Source organism: Rhagoletis pomonella, unplaced genomic scaffold (genome assembly GCF_013731165.1).
Source record: "Rhagoletis pomonella isolate Grant_MI unplaced genomic scaffold, Rhpom_1.0 Rhpom_scaffold_00007, whole genome shotgun sequence".
Lineage (NCBI taxonomy): Eukaryota > Metazoa > Arthropoda > Insecta > Diptera > Tephritidae > Rhagoletis > Rhagoletis pomonella.
Window position 1 is genome coordinate 11,420,877 of NW_023458561.1, and position 21,353 is coordinate 11,442,229.

At 33.5% G+C, this 21,353-nt stretch overlaps 1 protein-coding gene across 1 annotated transcript in view; it reads left to right on the forward strand.

Annotated features, from left to right (window-relative positions):
- The first annotated feature begins 4,846 nt into the window (after positions 1-4,846).
- The window catches only part of LOC118742316 (fork head domain-containing protein FD3), a 43,055-nt gene continuing 26,548 nt past the window's right edge, over positions 4,847-21,353 (forward strand). The window contains exons 1-2 of the mRNA XM_036474300.1: positions 4,847-5,642; positions 5,763-6,195. Of these exons, the coding sequence (XP_036330193.1) occupies positions 5,876-6,195 (320 nt within the window). The 5' untranslated portion in view covers positions 4,847-5,642; positions 5,763-5,875. The remainder of the gene's footprint in view (positions 5,643-5,762; positions 6,196-21,353) is intronic.

A 21,353-nucleotide genomic window follows, 5' to 3' on the forward strand; every position in this document is an offset into this window, starting at 1 on the left:
ATTTATGTTAAAAGTGTAAAATATGTAAATGTACCTGCATAAACTTTGGAAAAAAGTGGCACCTTTTCACCTTTAGTTAGCGAAATGTTTTGAATTCAAAAAACAAATTTGAAATTTGTTTATGTTAACTTTTGGGTTAAGTTTTCTGAGCTTATACATTTTTCAACCCAACCATTTGTTTGGCAACAAAAACAAGTGCGAGCTCAATTTGTTTACGGGTATTCGCCGAATTTCTTTTTATCGTGAGCGTTTAAATTTGTGAGTTGGGTATTGTTTGTGTGTTTAAAAAATGTCAACAACCGGTATTCAGTAAGTCAATCTTATATCAAGTCACTAAATTTGAGACTAGCAATTACCCAATAGGCAAATGGGGAATGCATTACCTTTCTCTACCATGAAAACATTGACTACACTGAAAATAAAATCGGCGTAAATATAACGAAAACTTGCGTAAATCTTACGAAATTTTTTGTCATTTTGAGCCACGAAAGTTCTCGTTGATTGTACAAAACCGTTTTAGCTTTAGTACATTTTTCGAATATATTCGTACTATGTACTAAGGAATTTAGTACTGTTTACTAAAGAATTTAGTACTATTTACTACAGAATTTCGTGCTATTTCTTAGTTTTTTTACGAAATTTTGGTAAAATGCACAGAAATAGTTCGTATATTTAACGAAATTACTTTCGTAAAATCTGCGCTTATATCGTAGAATGTGCGATTGCTTTCACATCATCAATTTCATCAGTTACCAATCAACGGCAAGCCTAAGCCAGGAGCACTACTTAATGTAATTAAAAGTAAGTACATGTATGACTTTTCACTGAAACTTGCTTTTCAGACGCCTTATAATTTTCCTTTAATTTATAGTCGTCAAGGAAACAAACATCGATGAAGCTGCGAATCTGTCAAGTGCCTCTACATAAAAATATCATAATGTTTAAGAAAGTAAAACCAGTATTTTTTTATATTCTTTCATATTTTATATCTTATTATATTTAGTTTTGTTGAGTCTCATAGTTTAACACTTTGCATCAGAATTCTTTATTGAATGAAGCCTAAGCAAAAAAAATATGTAGTATAGAACCTATTCGTATGCATATAAATAAAATACTTAAGTTTTATTATAGGTAAAATAATTTTTTTTTATTAATTCTAAACTACAGTGTAGTCAGAAAATTCTTCTTCTTTCGTAGAACGTATGATTGCTTTTATTATTAACACTATAAAAAACATGACTAAAATTATAGCACAACACTTTCATTATATTTTAATTTTTTGTTAAACAAAAACGCTTAAAATTAGCGACAAAAACAAAATAAAGGTGTTGTGTTATAATTCGTAATATGTTTTTTACAGTGTGGAGAATGAAAGCAATCGCACATTCTACGAAACAAGCGTAGATTTTACGAAAGTAATTTCGTTAAATATACGAATTATTTCTGTGGATTTTACAAAAATTTCGTAAAAAAATGAAGAAACAGTACGAATTTTTTTAGTAAATAGTTCGAAATTCGTTAGTAAATAGTACGAAATTCTTTAGTAAATAGTACTAAATTCTTTAGTAAATAGTACGAATAAATTCTTAAAATGTACTAAAAATCTGATGCCTCATATTTTCGTAGTATGTACGAAAACGGTCTTGTACAGTCAACGAAAACTTTCGTGGCTCAAAATGACGAAAAATTTCGTAAGATTTACGCAAGTTTTCGTTATATTTACGCAGATTTTATTTTCAGTGTATCAAGTCCCACATTGCAGCGCAAAGCGCAGCGTAGGCGATGTTAAAAACATTGTATGCTTAAAAATAAAAAATAAAAAAAAAATAGTATATCCCTATTAAGCTGGCATTTTAGGGCACTATTTTATATATATATAAAGAAAATTTGAAAGTTAGGGGGGGGCGGCTCGAGCACCCCCCTGCCCCTACCTTTCTTTCAAATTATCTCAACAGCCGCTGTAGCCGATTGCTTGCGTGTTCGACTAACGACTTGTTGGTCGCGAGTTCAAACTTTGGCGCACGGAATCTTCTTCTTCTGTTTTTTTCTATTTATAGATTTATAAATCGACACGCGACACATTATTTTCCGTGTTAGCAATAACGCATTCTGGAAGCGATAGCCAGTATAGGCTATCAAATATCTCTTCGCTTCTCATTCATTACATTTGCCGATAATGAAGGGTATAGGAAACCGCTTTATTTTATTGTGAAAGAAGGCCGAAAATGCTCGAAGAAAACCATATTTTTCCAAAAATACCAAACCAAAAAACCTTTTGATATTTTGGACTGTTACATTACATTAAAAAATGCTGCCGACTTTATTTTCATTTAGAATATTAATCTATGATTAGGTACTTTGTCGAATACTTTTTTTATTAACTTCAAAGTAATACAAGGAAAGCGAAGAGAAGCAAGTATAGTGTAAAAAAGGGTGGTCCTTAAATATAACCAGCCTACATTTCAAATTGTGCCTTTTCATTTTTCGTTAATTTAAAGGGGTCCCAGGATTAAGTGAATTTTCGTGTTTGAGGGAAAGAGATTCGTGTTTATATTTATATTGTCTCATACCTCAGAATACCCGTAAACAGAATAGGTATGACCCGGATATAATCAAAAATCTGCGAAAACCGGGGAAAAAATGTTTCCCTTTGCTTCGTTTTCGGCGACTTAAGCCATATTTTTTAAATTAATACAACTTATATATAGGATCGGTGATTTTTTAGTTCTGGTTTTCTCTCGACGGCCCTGCAAATATGCGGACGTTGTGAGTTGCGATTTTAACCGTACGCACAAGAATCACTTCTGGCTACTACCAGGTGAGTGGCAGTCAAGAGCTTTTCCCACTTCTGTGGGCTTCTGCGCACGGTACCATCCGGCTATTTTTAGGGCATTGTCGTGGGAAAAAATGCAAAATTACACCGGCTGATTATTTTTTCGATTACCATACATTACCCTGCAAGACAGCTGAGTACCATATGAGTGCTCATATTATCATTATCACTAATTACAAAATTGCTTATCAAAGTCCTCATTTTCGTTCAGGCCATGGAAAAAAATTTAGTACTTTCCCCTCACTGTTTTCATCAGAAAGTCCTCAATACTAATAGTCAAACTACTCATTTATGCCATACTACAAAAACAAAAGTGTAAATGTGTTAGAATTTTTGTCTAAAGTGCTCAGCAATGTCTTGAAGGGTACATTTTCGCACTGGGTACATATGTACATATATGTACATATTAATGCATGCCCTGAGGGGAAAATCTCTAGTTTTGAACTGGTGCGCTTCTAGTACATTTAGAACCACTACTAGTTTGCGATAAATCTCTTTTGCATGCAAACAACTGGCGAATTTAACACGGCGATGTCATAGGAATTGGAAATTGTCCCCCGCTGTATTACCTTTTCTATAGTTCAGAACCAGTCCTAAATTCGACATATGGGATCTAGTTCGCTTTGCACCCCATTTTTTATAGTTTCGAACCAGTTGTAAACGAAAAAAGTAACAAGATGTTTTCTTTTTGGGTTACCATGGTAGTAATTTTTAATTATTTGCAGAGAAATGTATTTTCAATCAGAAATCAAATTGAATGAATGTAAATTAAATTGTGCATTTGAAAACACGTTTACATACCTTTGGCTGTAGCTGAATTTGCAGAGGTGCTGACTGTATTGGTTATATTCCAGAAGGTCACAAAATGTTAAGATGTTTACAAAAATATTAGTTTTGTATTACCAAACTATGAAAAAGCATCTGCGACGTGCAGACTGAAAACGTATTTGAACGAAAAACCCGCCAAGCAAAAATCTATTTAAAGTAAACAAGCCCCCCGCTGCATCCCTTTTTCAGTAGTTTCGAACCAGTTCAAAATTTGCCAGATGAGATCTAGTTCGTTCTGCATCCCTTTTTCTATAGTTTTGAACCAGTTCTAAATTCGTCATTTTAGATATAGATTTCTAAAATTGTTTTTTAAAAGTACCACATATCGCAGCTTTTTAACTGGTGGCGATCCAGTTACTATCGGACTGGTTCGTTTTTGGCGATAAAGATCTAGTACGGAACTACACATTTGGTTCACCAGTTCGGGGTTTCCCTACAGGGTGTATGAACGTACACATATATAAACTCGCAATATGTGCATAGACTGGTATTTGAAATGTTCGACATAATGAAAAATGATTAAGTGAAAAACACGTCAAACTTCAAAGGTATTTCGCATACTGTATACCAATTTTGTTTGCTGTGCGCTTACGTACGCGCGTACTTACATATGTAAGTATATATGTATGTACATATTTACATTGTACAACATCATCACACCAACGAACCAAACGACGAAACCAATATCTCTCCCATTTGGCGAATCTCATCAGATCACCCCATTATTGAAACAACATACAATAGGGAAACATAACAAATTTCTCGTTCTCATAAACGAACAAATACCAAAGCGGACATCTACTTTTTGGCGTGCCACCATTTTCTAATATTCGACTGTTTTTACACCCAACCACATCCAACTACATATGCATGTATAAAGGTATGTGAATGCATAGCCAGATATGTTTTGTGTCTGACTCGGCGCAGTACGCTGTTGCCCTTTCCCTTTTTTGTGGAGATTATATCTACTTTGCTGAGTCCATACCGAGCACATCTTCAAAATATTTGTTTACATCCCAATCTCAGCCTTCATCCCTTCTGCCACTCGGTCTCCTGTGAGCCTGTGTGTGTGTGTGAATAATTTCGTGTAAATGATTGTGTATGCCACATCCTATTCGGGTGAAGTTCTTTGTTCACCTCACCACTCCTGCTGTCAAGCCGCTGTCGCTTGCAAGTTTCCCGACATGCTCACGCATACATCCTGCAAAGCTCTTGCTCTTTCACTCCCGTACGAAGGACGATAGGTACTCTTCCTCTGTGGTAACAATGGCAACGGCATAGCAGCTGGTTAAGGGGAAGGATATGGATAGATGAGAATGAGGAGGAGGCACTGGCAAAGCCGGGTGGCCAAACGGAATCAGAATTATTCGAGCTACATAAACATCGGAACGTTGACAAAAGCTGATAGATACAGCAGTGGTTTTGTGATAAATAAATGTTTGGTTATGTAAAGCGAGAAGCAAAAACAGCAGAAGAGGCCAGGAAAAAAGTTTCTAGCGAGAAAATTTCGTTTTCATTGCAGATCAGCTAACATTTGCTAAAAGGATTCGCGTTAAATCAGACAAGAAGCGGACACATTTAATTTTTAGAGCTTGCGCGTTCAAATACAATTTTGCGACGGTTACACAAGCAGTTTGTGCCGAACTCAAAAACAGATAAAAGGATATATGTACATGTATACATATACATACATATATGTACTAGACACAAATCGAAAGCTTTCGCAATACTGAAACGGAAATTAAACTAATTCGTCCTTCGTTGAGTAACATTTAAAAAAATATATAACTCAATTAAAATATAATGAGATTTATAAACGAGAATCAACTTAAGTGATGGAAAGCGTTTTAATTTCTGAAGAAACTAGTTCCTACAAAAACAATAAATACAAAACATTCACAAGTAGTCCGACTTAATCTAATTCTGTACTGCAGACCTTAGTATAGCAGGAATTGTGATGTAATACAAAGATGAAAGTGATGTAAGTGAAATCAAGAATATTAAATTCAAAAATATGAAAAAATGCCACCACGCTTCAATACTAAAAAGAGCTTTAATTTTAAATAAGAAAAATAAAACAAATTTTTTTTTTGTATTTAAGTAAAGCAAACAGCGGATATTGCTTTACCTAAATTAGAGGTTAATAACGAAAAAAATCAACTTCATTTGATTCGCCTCCTTCCACTTCTCCGCTGTACAAACGCGGCAGCGGGCATGCATACCTCAGCGGATTCTACAATTGCTTGCAGCAACGCCCATCACACTCCATTGCAATTGTCTCCGCCCCGTCAGAAGTTAAGACCCGCCCTCAATACGCACTCAATTTCGCCTCCGTTAGCTATAGCCTCTGTAGCTAATTTGACAGAAGAGAAATCTGGCTCCAACAGTGGCGGCAGCAACAGTAGTACCAACGACAACAGCACACCGCTTGTGAAACCGCCGTACTCCTACATTGCCCTCATCACAATGGCCATCCTACAATCGCCGCATAAAAAGCTAACACTAAGTGGCATTTGTGATTTTATAATGTCAAGGTAAGAAAAATAAAAAATAGGTACGCATATCTGTATGTGTATTTATATTATCTATACTGAACTACGAACTTATTGACCTAAAACAATTTATGGGTGATTCCATGGCCATTGTAAAGCGAGGGACGAATTAGCAGCCGAATTTTTAATAAAATACTTATATTTTTTTCCAAACTATTTTTTCTCCCGTTCAAAGCATAGTATATGGGCTATTCTCACAAACTTCGATTTTTTTGTGAGAATTTTTTTTTTTATTAAATCGTGAGCACATGTCAAAAATATTAAGTATACGTTCCTAGGGATGCAAGTCAAAAAATACATCGATGCTTTTTTCGATTTGATGCAACGAAATATAACATCGATGCATATCTATGTATCTTATAAAAATATCGATATTTTCGATGCATCGAATGAAAATATCAACAGTTTCTTTCAATTAAAAATAAACAACAAGAAAATGAAAGAATCGCAACTTTAATAAGTGTTTAAGTAATAACTCACAGTGAAATGTTTTATGTATTTGGCAATTTGTAATTATACTTTTTTCCTTCATATGACTTTCATGTTAACCCTTTTGTGTGAAAAATTATGAAGTTTTTTGATTTGAGTAAAAAATTAAATAAATAAATAATTCTTGCCGCTTGTGCTAAAGCACGATAACGTTGCAATACTGGGCTCGAATCGACACATACGATATCGTATTACTCGTCAAGTAAAAACAAATTTTTCGGATTATGACATATGTACGTAAATGTACTCTTATCCCATTCAGCTTATTCGACTGACGTATCACGTAATTTTCTTTCTTATGGTTTTACATCCGTGAACGGATATTACGATAAGCCGAAATCGGGCAGAGGTATGCAACAAAACCAAGGGTTAATGCCAGTATTGAAAAAAGCGAAAATGACGAGACTCAAATTTTGCATTGAAATAAGCTGGCATATTTTATATTATTTCACTATGTTGCTAAGCTATGTGAAACAATTTTGGAAATTGCTATTTAAAATCTGTCCAAATTTCCAAATGGTTTTAGAATGTCAATATTGTATCAATTAATATCATATTGTAGATGGTATTTTGGTACCAAAGGTTTCTACTAATAAAGTAGCAATTTATTAGTGAATAACCTTTTGGATTATATTAATAGAATGTATGTATATTCTAATAGTCCATGAATAGTAAAAAATGCACATTTAGAATAGTTACTAGAGCGAAGATTTTGGAAGCACACAAAATAATTGTAATTTTTATGAAAGTATAGTTGATTACCAGGGCCGAAGAAAATAAGCAAAAAAATGCATTTTAAGCGCTTAGATATGCACTAAAACATTGGTAAATATGCTCGCAAAACAACAAAAATTAGGTAGAGTTTAATGTTTTGGTTTTTTATTTACTTTATTTCAAGGATTGAAAAATTGCAACAAACATAAAAGTGTTGCTTAATATTCTCAAATAATAGAGATCTGCGCTGATCGTTTTAATTTTTTTCTTAACGGTTTTTTAAAGTTTGTTTGTGAAGAGTACAAGGCATCCTTGTTTGCCCGTTCAATATTTCGTAATGAAAAAGTGAGACACTACGATATAAAATATCATGATTCAATAATACAAGGTTAGATAATTATTGACAGCTGCGGTTTGACACTTCCTTACAAAAGGTTGCATTTACGAAGGACCGAGAAAGGGTAAGAATCAAGCTTTCTTGATGCGAAAATGGTAGTAGAAAAGTACGCAAAGTAGGCAATTAGTAGTTAAATTCCTTTTGTAAATTCTAATGTATTTGCAGGAAATCTGGCATTTTAAACCAAATGTTGAACGTAATATTGATATATCTACGTGAATTACGTAATTTATGTGCTATTTAGCTGTATAAAAACTGCAAAATGACTCAAAATTAAAATAAGACTACTATGAGATTGATGTAAACATCCTATTTAAAAACAGTTTATGTTTTCATCAGTTAAATATGCTTCATATGCATATACAAATAAACATATTGCACAAAAGCTTATACTTCTATTTCACACCAAAGCTACACTGTTTCCATGTAAATTTGCAAAGAAGCAACACGGTGTCACTGCTAAGGGAGCGGTGCGAGAGAGACAACTGTCAGTTTATCGAACCTTGTATTTTTGAATCATGATAAAATATCAGATGTAAAAACTCCTTGGACACTACTATTCACACGCACGAAATAATAGCAATTTATTTCATAAAAGGTCCGTACTTAGCCCTCTACATTGAAATATGCAAACTAAGCTGTATCATTAAAATTAGGCTTGAAACCCCTGAATAAGCAAAATAAGCAATTCCAAGCAAAAGCTTAAACTTTTCGGCCCTGTTGATAACTTAACAAACACGATATAAATGCAAATTTCAGACTTTGTGCAAAGATAATGAAAATTCTGAAAAGTTTGACCAAAATGTCAAGATTTTTAGATTTTTTTTGCTGACGGTGCTCCGCATTTTTTTCTTATAAAAAAATTGTCAGACATAAATTGCCAAAAACAAACGCTTAGTCCTAGCATCTACAGCCCAAGCTCTTTCATTTGACATCTCATTTTCGAAAAACGAACGAACGGTGCAGAAATTTAGCCGGTTGCAATAGTAAACATCCGGAGAAAATTCCGCTTAGCCGCCATCCGATTTGTTAGCCGTTTTACAAAAAAATTACATTTTTAGCCGATTTTGCTATTTACCTTATTTTTTTTAAATTCAAATATAAGTTTCCATTTTTAAAAATTCAGTTACCCAAAATCTAGAAATGGCTACTAACCTTGCACGGTGCCCGGATTGGATAGTTTGCAAAGCTGTGCAATTCGTGCACAGCGCAAGGGATATGCAACACTTCGAAAATATCCCTAGTGTATTGCTTTCAATTAGCTCACAGCTCACGCTGTCATATGTAGGGTTTGTCTTTACCCTGACAGAAGCAAGTGATTTTTTTTTTAAATCAACTAATTGAAAGACTACTTTAAAACAAATGCCATGAGTAAGTGTTTCGAATTTTGATACTCTTTTTATTCAAAGAAATGATTTGTGTCTTGGGAGCAGTGTTGCCAGGTCTTCAGCATGAGAAAACGTCCCTCTTGGTCTGAAAAACGTCATTTCCTACCCAAAAACGTCCTTTCTAAATGTATGCACACAGAATTGTTCTTATCAAACTTTTATTGCAGCTAATTAAGCCAGCAACATTTTGATCAATTTTGGCTATTTTGCTTTCGTTTATTTAATTTTAATGGTTAATCTGCAAAGTGTCAGCTAAATTTCCAACTTTTTATTCAGATTTTTTAGAATTGAGTATGCAGTATAATAGCCCATTAAATTCTAGGGCAATAATGTGCAAGTCTTAAGTTGCTAAAAAATCGCGTTGAGTTTTAATAATTTTTTTTCTGACTGCATTACAAATTTTTTTAATACAAATAAATTCGACAACGGATTAACCCAAAAAGTATAGCGCGGATTGGAAACTCGGCCTTTCCAAACGTCTATATAACTTCCAGAAAATTGCATGCTTTTATATTGACATAAAATAATTGCAGTGATAAAGAAATAATGTTATTTAAAAATTTCCGTAGAGCAGTTTGTATTTAATCCTTACTAATATTATAAATCCGAAAGTGAGTTTGTGTGTTTGCTACGCTTTCACGCTTTAACCACTAAACCGGTTATCATGAAATTTTGTACACTGCTGTCATTTAGCCCAACTTAAAATATAGGATAAATTTAATCTCGATTAGACAAGGGGGCGTGGCACCTCCCATACAAACGGAATAAAACATATTGCATTTCTGAGGCAATATTTTTGATAGAGTACTGGAACTTGGTATGGAGATATATAAAATCATTATCTACTCATGGATGAGGGCTGCCACCTTTTAAAATAATCAAAATTCAACTTCAATTAAGGGAGTTATTTATTTGAAAATTATATTAAAAAATTGATGTCAAGAGGTTTACAAAAGCTGTATCTCGAATATATGTTGAAAAGTCAAATTTAGATTAATTATATGCAAGCTATCTGAAGAATTAAAATATGATTGTCTAACGAAATATTGTTAAGAAACCTTTAGTTCGAAAGTTTTGAATAATATTTACCTTTTCAAAAATTAAATTCAATTACTTTAAATTAAATATTACAGTAAAGGGCGCGCAATGGTTCTGGCAGTTGATTTATCGGTGGCGATTCGAGATTTACCCCTGCACAACTCAACCCTGGTGTCTCCGAATCAAGCTTTAAGAAAGTTTTAGTTTGAAAAAATTTTGAAGATGGTTAAACAAAATTTTAAACCTCCTGTTTTTTAATTGGGTTTTCTTGAAATAAATTTTACTCCATGTAGTACTTTGAAATTTCATACACTCAGCGAAGCGGGTGAGGGCGATCTAGTATTTAATATTTAAATTTTAAATCTAAATCTAATTATAAGAATGTTAAGTCTTTGTTGTAATATAAGTCTAACAGACTGTAAAAAATAAATAAATAAAAATATTAACGATCTCAAACCAGTTTACAATAGTGGTATTCACCAAATTGAGCAATTCTAATAAATTCGATTCTAATTAATTTTAAATGTGCTCTGTCGAAATGACATTTAAATATATATACCTTACGTACATATGTATGTACACTTGTGATCAACAGATTAAGTCATCAACATTTTGATGGATTTTGGATGTTTTTCTTTTGTTTATTCAATGTTTATTATTTTTCCATAGAATCCTAGCTCATTATATAATAAACACAATATAAATCCACATTTCAAATTTTGTGCAAAAATTATAAAAAACTGCAAAGTTTCAGGTAGATTTTCAACTTTTCATTCAGATCTTCTAGATTTTTTTTGAGTATGCAGTTTGATAGCCCATCAAATTCTAGGGCAATAATGTGCAAGTTTTATGTTGCTAAAGAATCGCGTTGATTTTTAATAATTTTTTTTCTTGTAGACATTTGGTTAGGTGGTCGGACTTAAAGCTTAAACAGAAGGCAGCGTTGATCCCGATCAACTCGGGAATTAAATGCAGTTTAAGTCCGAGTTAGTCCGGATCAACGCTGCCGTCTGTTTAAGCTTTAAGTCATCTGTGTCCAAAGAATAAATATCTTTTGAAGCAGCTGGTGCAAAAAAACAAAGCTTGTAAAGATTTATTAAGAAAATAATTCAAAATAAGTTCTACTTACGAGATTTAGTAACTAATTTTCCGAAAGTGTGAGCGTAAGTATTTACTCTACAAGCAAATAGTACGCTATGCATTGAATATATCGCACGTTTAATAATATAGAGATGTAACTCAAAATTTACGTTTTTGGAGATCTCATTATGTAACTAATAAGCTGATAAATAAGTAGGATATGTTCAATATAACAGATAACCAATGTTCCCAAATATGACGAAGATATGTGTCTTTCCATCTGTCTTTTTGTACATCCACTGTATGAATTGATTGCGTTGTCCCACAAAATTAAAATTTAGAAATACTTCGTTATATTATTAAACATGCGATATTGTGCATAGAGAAAAATTACTGGGTAGTTAAAAAACGTCATTTTTTGCACAAAAAAAGTCCAAACGTCAACAGGATACAAAAAACGTCCAAATGACGTTAAAAACGTCAACCTGGCAACGCTGCTTGGGAGTATAAAAAAGCATCTGTTAAGTGCAGAACGCATGCGCATTCAAAAGAAACATACTGACTTCGAAGTTGTTTAAACCAAATTTATTTTAAAGTAGTTAAAATTAAATGCAGAATAGGACAGTCGACTTGCTGCTTGCACATAATTCAAACTGAACATTTGAAAGCACATTTACATGTCTGGCTCTAGTTGAGCGCGCAGGGATGCTTGCTGTTACTTGTTAGCGTCCAGAAGGGTCGGGTTCGAGTCGACATCATGTGAAAATAATAATAATTTTTTTTGTGTCTTTTAAATATGAAAAAGCATCTGTGAAACATACTGACTTTGAAGTTGTTTAAGTTAAATTCATTTTAAAGTAGTTGAAAATAAATGCAGGAAAAGGCAACTGCCTGCTTCCTGGGACATCGCCATGTTTAATAAATGAGTTCGTTGCAGGGAAAACAGTGAGAATTTCAATGAAAATAAAGTAGTTTATAAATTATTTTCAAATTAATTGAATATCCTGCAGGGTATTTTTTGTTTCATATTTTATTAAAAACATCATTTCCTGGAAACAAAAGCCCACTTCCCAAAGCTATGGTCGCTCAACTGTTCAAATTGAACGACCAATTGCCTATCGTCTTGAAAGAAAAATTGCTACAGTAGGTACTCCCGCTTATATGCCCCCACTTATAAGCGTTCCCCGCTTTTTAGCGTTGATTTTACCTCACGTATAAAAATGGTTCGATTACCCCGCTTAATACATCCCCGCTTTTTTGATTCTCGGTTTAAAAGCATTAGTATTTTGATACAAAAGTATAACTTCATAAGTAATTTTCGTTGGTTATAAGCGCAGCGCAAACATTTTAAAGCACCCAACTTTTTGGCGCCGAAATTTTACAACAAATATTAAATCCGTCTTCAGATGAATCCTAAGGTGAAGCTGAACAAATAGTATCAGAAAGTTTGCCAACTACGAAAGAACAACTTCATGCAATTAACATTTTAAAGAAAAGCATTGAGACAAATAATCAATTTCTGAAAGAACTTGATGCTATGGAATTACTAATGGTGATTTCGTTTCTTCCAAAAAATGTTGCCTTTCCTCGGTACAAAATGTATTTGATGTTACACTCAACCCTGTAAAAGGGCATGTTTTTGCCCTCTTGTCCTTGTCTAACTCACGCATTTCATAATATTGTCGTTTTAAACAACCATCTGATTTACAGGGAAACCATATCACTTGACAAAGCTTCAAATGGCACAGAATGTGCCTTTTTTGCCTTAAAAGAGTTTGATATTTTAAGAAACGAACACAAAATTTTCTCACAGGTTGTATTTATTTTAGAATCGTACACGAAAAGAGAAAGGGGCAATCAAAAGGCGAAATTTTTTTGGTAGAAACGAAATCACCATAATTTATAAAAAATAAACCAAAAGTCAGTCAAAATTAACAGATTTTAACATTAGGATAGATATTTAACAATGACGTATAATGTAGTGCTTTGTTTTGTAATTTAGCTGGGATAGCTATTTTTTGTTATTAATTCTGAATGTGTTTTGTTTCATAACAGCCGCATGAATTTTATTTTTTTAAGTATACATGAATGTACTTAATCACCAAAATAACTATAAATAAGTATATGAGTAGTCCACTTGCAAACAGCGTTATGTGATTTTATCTAGTAAGCCCTAAATTAAAAAAATGACTACGATCACAAGTAACATCTAAATCAGAGGTTCCCAAACTTTTTCTCGAAGACCCCTTTCAAAATTTTACTGGTTTCGGTGGACCCCCTGCTTCTACATTTCTAACAAAGCTCGTCAAGAAAAGGTGAAGATTAGATCTAACGATATAAATTTGCATCGCGGGTGAGTTCGAAAACTCGGAGTGGGAAAAATAAAAATAAAATATTTTCGTGTGATCTATTTATAAAAATAGTGTGATTACACACTTGCAAGTTTTAAAAAACAGAGCTCGTAAGGCCATCAAAGTACTCTCTCGCTCTGAGGAGTTATATTTTTTAAGATCACTCCGAACTCTAGTGTTATTTACGTTCGATTCACCATAAACTCCGCACATTTTTGGCTCACTCATAAGTTTGCATTTGGCGTATTTGTAAAATAGTTGATTTGTGTTGATGGCGTCATTTTTATTTTTGCCGCTCGGATGATGCGAAAAATATTTATCACTCACTGGCTTTTTACGCCAAACTTTAAATTCAGAAAGTGGCAATATACAAAATACCGAATGTAGAAAAATCGATGGCAAAAAACCAAGCAAGCAACAAGCACACAAAATGTTCCGCCGCCTCATCCTCTTCAAGGCAGGATAGGCAAATGGAGTTGTCATTTACGCCTATTACCAGTCAGTAGTCCAACAATTTGTGTGCAGTCCCTTCTGCTCAGTGGGAGCAAAAAACTAAATAGACCTTCTGAGATTAAAGGCAACATGAGTTTTGCCCACCTGCATCCCCTCGATACCTTCCCAGTTATTGCTGAGCGAAGTATTCACCCAGTTTCTGATGGTGGCGTCGATGGCCGAAGTGGGGAGTGCTATAACTGGTTACGAATCGAGGAATGCCCGGTCTAAGCCAACTGTGGCCAAATGGTCAGATTACCAGGTACTCTCGAATGACCTGGCACCCAAAGTAAAGCAAGCTGGTTATGTTTACTAACATAATGTAGTAGAGACTAGCATTGCCGAAATAGTTTGTTAGTAGCCAGGTAGGGGCAGGGGGGTGCTCGAGCCTCCTCCTAACTTTAAAATTTTCCTTATATATATATAAAATAGTACCCCGAAATGCCAGCTTAATAGGGTCGAAGACACGAAGTTACGGTAAGTGCAGCAGTGCGTCAAGAGCACTCACTATACACCACTAAAAAAAATTAAAGTTAAATAAAAAGGCTAAATGTCAAGCAACCATTTTGATTCTTTACTATTGAAACTAGATAAATTTTCGTGGATCCCCACTTACAAATCGTGGACCGCCATATTTTTTCACGCCAACGTAAACCCCCGTCGATTCTCCTGTGGATCACTGGGGGTCCACCTGGACCACTTTGGGAATCACTGATCTAGATTGAATATTTTTTTTTTAATAACATTATAACATAACATATCGTTAACAGTCTATACAACCAAAAGCAGTTTTCTAAGTTCATCAGAAGATGGAGACTTGAAATTTTATAAAAAAGTATGATAGCGAATTTTCTAGACTAGTTAACATTTGATGCTATTCTTTCAGAATATAGAAAGATTTTGCACTGTGTTGTTAGTGAACATGAAACTACTTTAAATACTGGTACGTTATCCACCAAAAACTAAAAACCGGAAAAATTTTACATAGCACACTTTGTAAGGGCGCTACTCATGTATGGGCAATTCTCACAAACTTCGGTTTTTGTTTGTGAAAAAATTTGTTTGTCTTAACTCGTGAGCATATGTCGGAAATTTTTAGTATACGTTTTTAACATTTTCAGGTTTTTTTTTTTGGAAGTGGAAAGTGGGCGTAATTTTAGTCCGATTTCGAAAATTTTCAACATATAGCTTTTTTATGCCAAGGTAAATAATTGTACTGAGTTTCGTACATATTGATAAATCAGTTACCGATATACACATACAGTGAAAACCTGTGCGAAAGTTTATTTTAGTGAGTTTTGGCTATTTTAGTAAGTTATACGCGATATTTTAGTAAGTTTTGGCTATGTTTCTTTAGTTTTTTTTAAGTTGATTATTTTTTTATGAATGTATAGCTGATTACTTAACAAACACGATATAAATCCAAATTTCAGACTTTGTGCAAACATTATGAAAATTCTGCAAAGTTTGACCGAAATATCTAACTTCTTTATCAACATCTTTAGACAAAATTTTGGTATTCAGTTTTATAGCCCATCAAATTGCAAAGCAAATTGCAAATTTTAAGAAACTTGGACTTACCGTTGATTTTTGGCGAAAAAAATTCGAACATAAATTGCCAAAAATCAACGGTAAGTCCTAGAATCTGCAGCCCAAGCTCTTTCATTTAACTTCTCATTCTTAAATGGAATGAACGGTGCAGGTTTGATGACATGGACAAAGATGCCTTTGGGTATTATATAGGCAAATCTAAAAAACAGGTACACTTTCAAAACAAAAAGTTTAAATTTTTAATTTGTGGGCACACCTATGTTTGATATATGATTATATTCATAATCTTTTAATAAATCGACATATATAAGTGTAATTAATTTTCATCAAGTGCCTCAAAAGTGAGACGAGGAATAAACACTTAGATCGCAAAAATAAAAAACAAAAGAATAAGCTGGGTTAAAATTACGCTGTGCAAGTTGTAAATTTTGAGCATGGATTTTGAAAGTTGAACCCACTTAATTGGGAAGTTCTAAATTCAACGGCAGCCCCTGTTTTACCAGATTAGCTCCGGTTTCGAGATAACGGTACTTGAAAATTTGATTAAATTTGAATTATTTCATAAATAACTCCCTCTGTTTTTGAAGTTATTTTACTAAAATTTTGCACATAACGGGTTTTTAAAATCACCTTAATTATTCCTAGGTTTGCCAGGCGTACTGCTCTTGGGTGTAAACGTACTCCTTTTATTGCAATGTACTCCCAAAAAAATCTGGAAATGTCCTCCTTTTTTAAGTTTTACATCTTTTGTACTCCTTTTCTCAGCTATTCATTTTTTATCATATATAGGGTGGAAACTAATAACTTTCGCACAGTTTTTTTTGAAAACTAAGATAGGTTTTTACTTAAATTTTATTAATTAGTTTTTAAATTTCAACCTCTATTTGGGTTTACCAGGGGTAAACACTTTGAGAGAAAAGCTCAAGCTTGGGGTTATTTCACTATATAAGGAGTGAAATATGGGCAAATGCTAGCGTTGCAGACGTTACTTTCGGACGTTTCTTTTAAAACTTTTTTTGAAGAAAAAATTATGAAGTTAACAATATGTATTATAAAAGCAAACTAAAGGTTGGATTAACTATAAAACAACAGTATATGTGCGTTCGGGAGGTTCCGTTATGGACGTTACTCGTTTTTCTCTTAAAAAAATAGATTTTTAAAGCAATATCTATTTTATTAAAAGATATAGATAGTCCTTAAAACCAAGGCTATTTAGAGCTTTGTTTCAAGAAGTAAAAGCGCCAAATCAGCTTTCTGAAATAAGTGTAAAAAGAAATATGAAATAAGAATATGTTGTACTACGCCATTTTTGACACAAGAATGCGAGAATTTGAATTGCATGCATTTTTCCCGATTTTGGTAGACTATTTCTAGGATTCGCCCATACTTCCAAACGAAAGGCGACAAAATTCCTAATCCATCATGTAATTTTGCAAACCAAAAGAATTTAGATTTGGAATGTGCAAGAGTAATGATAAAATTTTGATGAAAACACTGGCATACAAGCTGGCTTTGCGTACATTATTTTCTTGTCAACGGCTATGGCCATCGGCCGCGCTTAGGGATTATAACCCTCACTAAGTAGAATTCTACTTTCTGCGTTGCCGGAAAAGAGTGGCGGAAGTATTATTGCGCAGAATAAACTTTAATAGATTTTTTTTCTTGAGCGTGTTTTTATATGCTGTTTTTGTTTTTCTTGAGAGCTGGAAAATATGCCTTGGGCAAGTGACATTATACCAATTGGAGTTATACTACCTTAAGGCCTGTATGGAGCTCTCAAGAAAAGCAAAAACCCCATATAAAATGACGTACAAGAAATGGCTAAGAAATTTTCTTGAGTCAAATTTCCTTAAGGCAGTACGCAGTTCTTAAGAAATTTACTACGCTGTCTACTACGGTTTTCTAAAGTTTTTTGTGAAAAAAGAGCACAAGGCAACCCAGGTTTGCAACAGAAATATATGCCCGTTCCATTATTTCTTGAGGAAAGAGTGAGGCAACTGGCTGTGATGTATCAAAAACGTCAAAATTCCTTGAACACACACGCGAAATAATTGCAATCTTTTCTTAACCGTTTTCTTGAGAGCTGCATACAGGCCATTAGAAAGAATAACTTTCTGTCGGTGTATAAGGAGTGACATGTTTTAAAATTTAAAAATTGGAGTTATGCCACATGGAGTTGTATCATTTTACCTCAGCAATCGAATAGGCCCGGCACTGATGACTACGAGGCCATTCATTCGACCAACCCTATACAGTTTTTTTTCTTTTTCTTTTTTTATACAAAAGTACCTCCCAAAGCTGGCAAAAATTTAAGTAAAATATTTACAAACTTAACACTAAAATACTTTTTTCGCGAAATCTATAAAAGACCCTTTTATTTTTCAAAAAACCAGTGCGACAGTTGTTAGTTTACGCTCGGTACTTTGCCATTCATATTGTGGCGAACACTACATAGTAAGCAAAGTTAAGTGTGATAGTAATAAAATTATAGTTTAAAAAACAAAAACCTCGCTTTTATAATTTCCACTCGTACTGTCATCAGGTATGTAACTTGAGAATAGAAATCGCTGCATCTTTTAGGCGCATCAATATTACAAAGTTACATCCCGAGCTAATAAAAGGGAGGTAAAATAATAATAAAAAGGTGTAAGCATGGTCGCAGCCAGGTGGGGTATACAAATCAGAAAAATATTTAATTAACTATAAGGCTTAAATTAAAAAATGGGAAAGGCTGACATTTTTTTGTGAAATTTAGGGCCGATTTCATAATAATATTAAGGAATTTTTTAAAATATAAAGGATGCTTTATTGTGCTGATCGATTTCATAAAGCCACTTTAAAGATAAAGGTGCTCATAAAGGCTCTTTAGTTAAATACCCAAAATGGAAATTTAAATGACATAAAGGACCCTTTTGTAAGAAAAACCTAGTATGTCATTTTCGTAGTATCTTATATATTATTTCTCTAGCGCGTTTTTTTGTTAGTCTCCCTTTTTCTACTTTTCTATGTAAGGAATTCCACTAATGAGGTGTCATTTGAAAAGTCAAAGGTCCCCTGAGTGGTTATTAGGTAATATTAATGGTCATAACACCTCTGAAGTCAAGAAATTTGTAATTTTATTTTTGTTTTTAATTTACCATTGTTAAGCCACACTAAAGGTATTTTGTATTGAAGCAGTATCGCATACGCCGTATACGACAGTGGTGAGCGCACACATAATTCAATAACTAAAGGTTCGATAAACTGACAGTTGTCTCTCTCGGACCGCTCCCTTAGCTCAGATATTATTGTTTCTGTAAAAAAAATATTTAGTCAAAAAGTTAATTCCGAATATTTTTTCACCTCAAATATTGTATACAAAGATATATTGTAAGTAACACCATGTTTCCCTCAACTCATTACACTCATATATCAGTCAGTTTGTAATATGTTTTTATGTACCTAATAAGTATAAGTTCTGATGTACTATAAATCTCATTCATGCTTTGTAATATATGTATAATAAAAATAAGGGTTTTATAAGAATAATTCTGTTTACTATTTCCGCGAACTATTAGAACAGTCTGCTTTTATCTGTGGCTACAAAGAGGGATGAGTTTACTGTGTAATTCTGTCTGCGCAGTCTGCGCATGGGCCCGCTTGTAATTACATATTTATGACAATTAGCTGATGCAATTTTGCCGAGATCAGCATTGTCAACTTTGTTATTTTATTTAAATTAACCTCTTCATATTATTCAATTGCCATTGTATTATGAAAACACTTCTTGTTTAAAGTACATTTAAATGACACTTTAGCTACAAGGTAACTTTTGCAAAGGGAACTTTAAGTGTTTCATTATGAAATTGGCCCTTAGTTATTTATTTGTGATATTTACTGTTGCTTCGAAAAATATATTTAAGATATCTTTGTTTGTTTGTACATAATTAATGAAAACGATCTCAAATATGTGATTATTAGGGTTCGGAATCTTATGCAAATGCATGTTTTTATTCGGAACCTTAAAATGGAAATGGTTAAGTTTTCTTTAGGAATCATGCAATTTCTTAAAAATGGCATTCTATAGTTAGTGCTGTTGAGGCACTCTCTTCTACCCCTGTTAGATCTCAACTAGTGGAAGACTGTAGAAGAGAACTGGCCTATATCTCTGATCAATACGAAATTACCCTAATATGGTTCATGCAACGTAGAGGCGTTTATGAAAACGAGGCAGCGGACGAACAAGCGAGGTGCGTCTCCGCACTGAATGCTTTCCACGCGTTGAACATGGGCGCCTCTCGAGATGGAAGCAACAATTACCGAAACTTATCACTCGAAGGCCAAGCAAAGGTGGAATCTCACAAGATCGTACAGGATTACGACCCACTTAAAACCCAACCTTTCTTAGGAATGAGCAAATAAGATATCTCCAAACTTAATGCAGTGTGCACAGGGCACTGGCTCGTTTGGGTACATGCCGAGAGGATGCCCTTCAAAAGGTGCTGCCGTAGTTGTGATGACCCTAACTCAAAAGAGACAGTCGAACCTGCGTGATTGTCCAGCCCTCGCAAGGACGAGGCTAAAGACACTCTGCAAGCCATTCCCGCAGAATGTTTTAGAGTGCAGCTGCTCTCTCTGTATGACGTACTGAAATTGGTTAAGGCCGCCAAATGGCTGTAGATTGGATTGGCGAATACTTATACTAATTGTATTCTTAAATATGTATTGCATTTTATAATGAATTGTTTTCGTTATTTTCTCGTTGAAATAAATGAGATATTTATCTATATACAGGCACTAAAATTATTAAAAATAGTTTTAATTGCATATTTTACTTGTTTATAGCGCGTATTTTTGAATTTTGAGTGCATATTATAGTGCATATTTTCGATTTTTTAGTACATGAGATTCCGAGCCCTAGTGATTATACATATATTTACTTTTTGGTAATTTTTAACAATAAATTGCACAAAAAATTTAGCAAAATGTACTCCTTTTTATGTCTGTACTGCTTTTTTTCTATCGAATGTAGAAATGTTCGGAATATGGCAACCCCAATTATTCCTTAAAATTATCAAAATAGGTTCACTTTAACATATAGCTCAAATACAACTGATTACTCAGATATGTGTTTTTACGCTACACCTCTAACTTCATATATGAATAATAAATTGTATGCGTGTTAAAGTTAGGGTGGCCAGATATTATAGGGACATAATCAGTACAGTTGGGATCAAAAATCAGTACAGAGCCATAAAAAATCAGCTCATTTTTAAGCGTATTTTTTATTATTAACAATATAACAACCAAAAAACAGCGCATTCATTAAAAAAATAACTAATAGACTTTTAAATACGTATAGTATTATCAATACAAAAATTCATTACTTTAAAACAAATCAATGGTATTACGTATGTACATATGTACAGCTGTGCTCAGGAAAACAGTACTAAAATATATTGACAGGTTTTGAAAATTTTTTCTTTCCTTACTTAATTTAATTTTTTTATAAAAATATAGTTAATTCCATAATACAGAAAAGAAGGTAGTTTCATTTATTGACATTCGTTGTTGTTGTTAACCATTTGACTTTTAATAAAATTGTGATATTTCATTAAATTCATGCTACCTGATCACGAGCAGTAATATTTTTTTTAAGCA